At 43.9% G+C, this 7,498-nt stretch overlaps 1 protein-coding gene across 2 annotated transcripts in view; it reads right to left on the reverse strand.

Annotated features, from left to right (window-relative positions):
• LOC112943064 (octopamine receptor-like) overlaps window positions 1-7,103 on the reverse strand; it is an 11,616-nt gene extending 4,513 nt beyond the window's left edge. Inside the window, exons 1-4 of one of the 2 annotated variants that reach the window (XM_026034160.1) lie at window positions 6,983-7,103; window positions 3,968-4,091; window positions 3,556-3,844; window positions 195-371 (exon numbers count right to left, since the gene is read on the reverse strand). In XM_026034160.1, the coding sequence (XP_025889945.1) occupies window positions 195-371; window positions 3,556-3,827 (449 nt within the window). In that variant the 5' untranslated portion in view covers window positions 3,828-3,844; window positions 3,968-4,091; window positions 6,983-7,103. The remainder of the gene's footprint in view (window positions 1-194; window positions 372-3,555; window positions 3,845-3,967; window positions 4,092-6,982) is intronic. The other variant, XM_026034158.1, reaches the window with a different exon arrangement.
• Between the last annotated feature and the right edge of the window lie 395 nt (window positions 7,104-7,498).

The raw sequence follows: 7,498 nt of genomic DNA on the forward strand, positions 1-7,498 counted from the left end.
AAAAAAAAAAAAAAAAAAAAAAAAAAAAAAAAAAAAAAAAAAAAAAAAAAAAAAAAAAAAAAAAAAAAAAAAAAAACCTGTGGTAAAATAGGTACAGAAGCCTTAGAGCTTTGCAGTGAGAATGAAACATCCACATTTTTTTTCCTTCTCTGCTATCCTTGTTGCCTGCCAAATTTCTGAGCAAAGGCACTCACCTGCCACGAGACATCCTTCTTGAGTAGTGGTAAGGGGTCACCACAGAGCAGTATCTGTCCAGGCTTATAAAGCACAAAGTAACGATGGACGCAGTGCAGAACATGACATCAAAGGAGATCCATACTTTGCAAAACAGCTTCCCAAACAGCCACATCCCTGTCACCTCATAAATGATACTAGGAGGAAAAACGCAGAGAAATCGAAGTTAGCAGCAGACAGATTTAATACTATGAATCACAGAGCTTTATGAAGTCTCCCCAGTTCTTGGGGCATGGCAGATGCTCCCTGCAACAAGAACCTCAGCTTTCATYGGGGCTCAGGGTTCAAAACGGAAGGATTTCAACTACTTTTTTTTTTTCAAGAGAATGAATAGATATTAAAAAAAAAAGAAAACCCCAGGAGAATGACTGAGAGTCTTTTACATTATCTGACTCACAAATGCCTCAGTGAGGAAAACACCCAGCAAAAAGCAGACAAAATGCCAGAATTATCCTGGTAAAGTCAGGGAGGGCCTGTAAGAAGTGAGCAGCCAGGGAAGGACCATATGGCAGCTGTATGAAGGCTGTTGCACGCTTCCATAGCATTCATTTAAATGCAATTTGCTTCCTCCTCCTTCTACCAGTTTCATGTAACTACTGGGGTGCTGCTCAAATAACCCCTGCGGTTGGATTTTATGTGAAAGGGTGAGTAACAACCTGCCTCTGCAAAGCTTTAATTATCCTGCACCTTCACAGCTTTGGGGTAAATGTAGCGTAGCTGCAGCAGTGGCACTGTAGTGCACTTAGGTCAGCTTTGCCATCTAGTGAGAGTAAAATAATCAACTTAATGTAAGAGGAGTTAGAAAACAATGCCTGGTTTGCATCCAATTAGCAACAATTCATTAAAACTACTTGCAAAGGTTGTTTCCCAGCCCAGCAATTGTTGCTAGTGCATCAAGAGGTTCCTGTGCTGCTGAAGGGCCCCAGCCCCAGGCACTCTGCCGTTATGCAAGAGGCTATGCAAAAATTCAAGCAATCATGAAGTCTACAGCTGAACTTGCTTGTACACCCAAGTGGCTTCCATTTTTGCAGAGTAGGGGCCTGAAAACTACTAGCCTGTTCACCGAAAGGGAGCTTACAAATACCCAAAGGGAATTTACAAATAGTGAAATTAGATGTCACTGACTTCACCTCAGTGTATGCTTGGAAAAGAGAAGGACAAGCTAGAAACATTGATACTGGAAACCACTAGGCTGCCTGGAGTACCTAGACTACAAGGTAAGCAGAGCTTAACGGCTCCTTCAAAAAAAAAAAAAAAAAACAGATCAAGAGCAGAATAGCAATCTTGCTCTTATGAAATTAAAGCACTGGGTGATAATCTGTTTTTTCCTTGCCTTGCAAAATCTCCTTTCCTGAACCAAAACTGCTCCTAAGGACTTTTTCCCCCTGCACTTCTTTCTAGCACGCGCTAGCACTCAAGCCAAGGAGCTAACAACTAGTAAGGAGCAATTCAGAAGAGCAATAATAGATGAGAAGCTGAGAACAGAGGAAAGACAGGATCCAGCAGGGTGGTGCAGCACCCCAGCAGGGTGGTGCAGCAGCAACAGCGCGGATTTGAGCTGGCAGAGGCAGTTCCTCACCAAACGGCCCACATAAAGTTTGCAAGACTTCACTGTGGCAGCCACAAAGTGCAGCCCTTCTTCAGGGACCTGATCCTCTGCTGTTCCTCTCCTGCGYGGTGCATTTTACTGCAGTGACCTTGTTTGTGCAGCACAAGAGGAGGGAAAAAAACAGATTTTTTTCTGGGGAGAAAATAGCACATGCTCCTGTCAGTAGTAGGCCATGGATCATTTCTGCACCCAGYCTGAGCAGAGAAAAGAGAAATAGGTTGCTGTGCAGAAAAGTCCAGTTCATGCCTTGTAGAGCACGTTACCAGTTGCAGCCCAGCTCAGCCCCATCCAGCCCTGCAGCTGGAGCAGGGAAGGAAACAGCACAGATGGATGATTTCAGATCCTATTTTTAAATATTCAAAGTGCTTAGAATCAAAATTGTGCTTAGAATCAAAATTGTTTAAACGACATCATTAGCTGCTTTTTTTCATCTGACAATATGAACTAACAACTCAATTTTTAATTTTTTTGTTGGGAAAATATCTTTCAGTACCAAAATCAGAAGCATAGGAAGCCCTATAAGGATGAAGACACAACATGCAAAAATAAGCTTTGGCTTAGAATGCTAAATACAGTACAGTCACTCACTCACTTCAAACAAACTTACAGGCACTTCGCAGCACAAGGCAGACAGAGCCTACTAGCTAATGGGTCTTTGAATTTGTTTTACTGAATTTTACCTATGCAGTGAAGCTCCCTTAGATACTGACCTCAAGTAGGGTCAACTGTCCTCTAGAAATGCCCTTTCCTCCTTTACGTATATTCTACTTACCTAATACCTCCTTAATAAATTATCCTAAAATAAAATGGGCAATGGCCTTTCTGCCCATGTCAACTCTGACAGTTATCTGACAGCATTGCAAATTGATAAGATGGATAAAACCATTCCCCCAAATGAAACGAATGACATTTGCTCTCCCATTGCAGACTGCATTTTTTCCTCTCTATTTAGGTAGAGATTTATTTTGCAAGTTCACCAGTCTTTCCTACAAACACCACCAGCATTTTGACTGGTCTGAAGGAATAATAAAAATTCTGTGTGGCAACAAAACTATGAAGATTAAACATCTCTGCAATAGCCTGAAATCATTCATTTTCTGTCACTAGTAAGAGACTTTCTAATTCGTCCCACTCACCACCAGAAAATAAGATATAAGGTTAAAGCAGCATAAAATCAAAAGTGGAGAATGCTCCACTTGTTTTGAAAGTCATTCTAGAATGGCAAAGATGAGGGAATGATGCGGTCTGATTTCTTCTACCTTGGAAGGATTAGCATAATCAGTATAGCCATTTTACTTAATACTGACACTAATGCAGTCACATTCCCCAAACAGAGCATGCAATAATCACCCTAGTCCTGGAAAACAGGACTCATCACAATGTAGCCATCTGAAAAGCTAGACTTCTGTTTTAGATGAGCTGCATGGGCCCTGTAGCCAAAAGGGGGAAAAAGTCCTTGGGAGGTTTCTCTACATACATATTTATTGTAAAGGGAAGCTAGTCAACAGGTTTGGGCTGGAAAAGTGAGGCCCAAAAGTGAGGCGTACATACCCACCCATCCACCCACAGACGCACAGCTAAGCTGTAGGAGTTCAGCCCCAAGCATAACACATGGCTGCTAGACAGCCCAGCTCATGGTAGCTGAAAGAAGCTGGAAGAAACGATGCTGCGCACACAGTGTGGGCAGGTCTTACCCGACAATCATTTCTTACCTAAATGGCATGACCAGGCACGCGACAAGGAAGTCTGCTGTGGCTAAAGACATGATGAACATGTAGGTGACAGTGCGCAGCCTCTTCTCCACCACAGGGCAGATGAAGACTACTGTGTTTCCCAGGAGTGTGATCAGATCAATAAGGGTTAGTATCAGTCCAATGACCACCTCCTGGAGGCCAATTCCTGCCCAGCTTCCATCTCCTTTCACGAAGGACGAGGCAGCAGAGGAGAAATTGGAGAACCAAGATGCATTTTCATTCCTCAGCATCTTCTCACTCTAAAAATCTGGAGAAGAAAAAAAAAAAAAAAGCGATCTTCAACACAAATGTGTTTTAAATCTATAAAAGGATAGATGGAAACTATTTATGCTACATTCACTTTAAGAAAAAGAAAACCACACACACACACCCTGCTGTGTCTCTGCCATCACTGTACCATTGTCATCACCCTGTTAGAAGTATCTGCAGTCCTGAGGGTATGATCATAAATGTGCAGCACTGGCTGACGTTCTTCATGACAATTAAAAGCTCTGCTGTGAATGAAAAGTACATCATTAGGTGAAGCATGACACGGTGGTTCTGAGGACAAGTAAATTAAATCCAAAATTAAAGCAACTCTGCCAAATCTCATTTAAGAGCAGCAAGTCATCACATTCATAAAATATATTATCATTTTTGTCATCCACAGACTGGGTCAGACTGCTGTCCAGGCTGGCAACTGAAGGCCTTTGGCCTTCTCTGCTGCTCTTCTGAGCCTCTGGATGGACCAAAATTGCGAACTCTTTTCAAGATGTAAATGCACTGTGGATTTCTATAATGGCTTAATGATGGTCTCTGTTTGTCCTTGATTTCTTTCATAATAAACCTTAATGTGGTTTGGTTTTTTTTGATTGGCACTTAGCACAGAGCTGACCTTCACAGGGAACTACCTGTCATAATTAAAAATACCTTCTTTCTGAGTGGTAATGGTCARCTCAGAGCCCCCTGTTTTATATATGAAACCTGGATGGTTCCCTCCCTTCCTCCATCCCCAAAGTCCATCACTTCACAAAATTATTCTTCCATTCTAAGGTTCATAATTGCTTTTCTGCAATCCTTTAAGTTCGGCACTGTCTTTAGTACCCTGATTAAACCTTGTAACATCTCCAAGTATCGCTACTTCTCTCCTTAGCAGTTGTTCTATTTTGTTACAAACATATTGAATGACACACGTCCCAGCACCAATCCTTATAAGAAGCAGTGCTGATCTCTCTTTTCTATCTGGTGACTCACCATCCACTTCTCCTTTTCATTTCATCTTTTCAATAATTATTTATCCATGCAAGGAACTCAAGACTCTCAGCTCAGGACTCTCAAGTTTTCTCAAAAGCCCTGCACAAGGGACCATGCTGAAAGTCTCTCAGAAATCCAAGCAGACTATGCCAACTGGATCTCTCTCATCACCAAAGGGAAGGCTTTTGAAAAATGTTAACAAATAACAAAATGTGAGGCCAAGTTGACTTATATAAAAGCAATACTGACTTTTCCCCAGTACATATTAGCTACATATTATGTATACCCACATATCCTTCAATATTCTCAGCTCATTTCCATACCTTTTACTTTTGCTGGATTTAGTGCTTTTGTTTATTTCAAGTTACAAAAACATCTGAAAACATCAAAAACTCCACAGAAAAACAGGAAAGGAAAAAGCCTCTTGTCCCTCCTCAAGCTGAAGCTTGCTAATTGGCAACTGAAACTCTCCTGTCCCACCTGGTCCAAGACACCAGGACAGACTGAGGTGGGGAAAAGGAGACTGTCCTCCTCTGACATCCTAAGTGAGTTCTCTGACAGCAAATATTCAGTAAAAAGAACAATCTCTTCTTGCTTGAAGCTTCAGTTTTGAATTCAAGGTCCAGGATTCTGCTCCTGACTCCTTTTCAAGGATTCTTAATAGAGTCTCCTGAAAGCTAATCAGTAGTTTGTGCTATAGCCAATAGTTTGGTTTTTTGGCCTGTGACCAGCAACTCATTTCTTTTTAAGAAATGCTACTCCTGAACACCTGGAGAATTGTTAATTAATATAAGAAACCAGAAGATGACACAATCTTAAAGTTGTCACCTTTCAAAGGATATACTTCCACTCACAAAATAGGCATCTGAGCTCTTAAATACTCATACAGCCACACCAGCCCATGCAGACATAGTGGCTATGCCAGTGACACAGCACAGTGAGGACCYTCTAGTACCAGTCCTTCAACCCTTCCTGTAAGGAGCCTTCTTAACTGAAGGGCTAAGTTCCTGCTGGACCATGATGTGGGATCACCCCAGGTTTCCCACCAGCCTTAGATGCCCTAGGGTTTGCATTCTTCTCGTTTGGGCATAACAGTTATGCTTCCCTTTAAAAAAAACTTCCCGGGCTAGATTCTCTGTCTCTGCTCATTCTGCTTGATAGAAGTCTAGAACAACTCCAAAATACCAGCTGTTTTCCTTTAGCATACAGAAAGTATGACTAATTTATTCAGCAATCAAATCCCAAGGTAAAGGTTAATTTTATCACAAAATGGATATCTTTAGATAAAGGGAAAAAAAAAGAATAAAAGAAGGAAACCTTTGCAATCTCAAGGCTGACTGCACTTAATTAGGAAATATTTGGAAACATACTTAGTGCCAGACTCAGCTTCTCAGCTGCTTGCTAAACCAAGTAAGGATCTGCACATGCAACCGTCTCTACTCTAGGACCTCAAAACGTGCTCCATTCCTCGACACTACTGTGAGCCAGGACTGCAGCTGCTCCATAGTTTGTCAGAAAGCAGAGCATTACTACGTAAGCCTCCTGCGTGGTAAGAGATGTCCCTGGGCACGGTTCCAGCAGTAAAACATATATTTTAGGAAACCACACTTTTGAGCTAGTGAGTGAGCCTCTGTGGTAGCTTTTCTCCCCTCTCACTCTCCTTCCCCAAACAATTTCTGCCTGTCTTCACCATGTGAAAGGTAGAAAAATGGTGTTGCGTTTTGCAGTTGTGTGGCACTTAATGAAAAAGAGGTCTGTAATTTGCTAGGGAGGAGGTCAACAGTATACACAGACGCGACCACACTTGCAAAGGGTGCAAAAGGGTCTCAAAAGAAGAGGAACCAGCCACCCTCCACCAGGGTGCAGCCCCGAGCTGACGGGGCAGCAGGGACAGCAGGACGCTGCGGAGCCGGGGACGCATTCGCGGCACTGCTTGTCCAGGAGTCAGCCCCAGGCGCCCAGGGCAGTGTGTGCTGAAGGAACACAGCTGGACACAGTGCCACTTCCCAAATACTAGGGCTCATCCTCACATCGGCTGCATATAGACAGCCATCCTCGCTGCTCACCTCCCAAACCAGTGCAGAGGCACTCCTTCAACACGTCCCCACCCCAGACGTCACATCTGACCTCCCAGCAAGCCCACCRTCCTCACCTCCTAAACCGGCCGTTCATTTCAGTCCATCAACACGAAGCATCTCACCGGTGTTGCTTCGCAGGCTGCTCGCTGCTATTCCCAGCAGCAGGGGATGAGTGACTCACAGCAGCCTCMCGAGTGCCTTCCCACGGAGCTCCTCCTCAGCTCCGGTACGTGTAGCTGGTTAGTTCTGCCCCCAGCCCGCTACGCTGGACCCGGTCCTGTTAAATAGCACAGGGGTGTTTGGTTTGAGACCTCCACCCAGCAGAAGCACGCGTTCTCCCATAGTAAAGGCAAGCAGATGGAGCAGCAGCACCTTAGTCTCCCCAAGGTGTCTCGCACCCTCATCCCCAGGCAGCTAAGGCTCATGCAGGGAAAACCTYGTACAGCAGCCCAGGTTTCTTCTGGGCTGGTTCTGACTCAAAGCTGACTCCCTACGTGCCAGGGACAGTGCTGCCAGTGAAGAGGCTGGCACCATCGCGGAGCTAAAACTGAGCTGGAGTCTGGACTGCTCAGCAAAGCCAGGGGTGCCCG

Source organism: Nothoprocta perdicaria, unplaced genomic scaffold (assembly GCF_003342845.1).
Source record: "Nothoprocta perdicaria isolate Ctin4 unplaced genomic scaffold, notPer1 scaffold_14, whole genome shotgun sequence".
Lineage (NCBI taxonomy): Eukaryota > Metazoa > Chordata > Aves > Tinamiformes > Tinamidae > Nothoprocta > Nothoprocta perdicaria.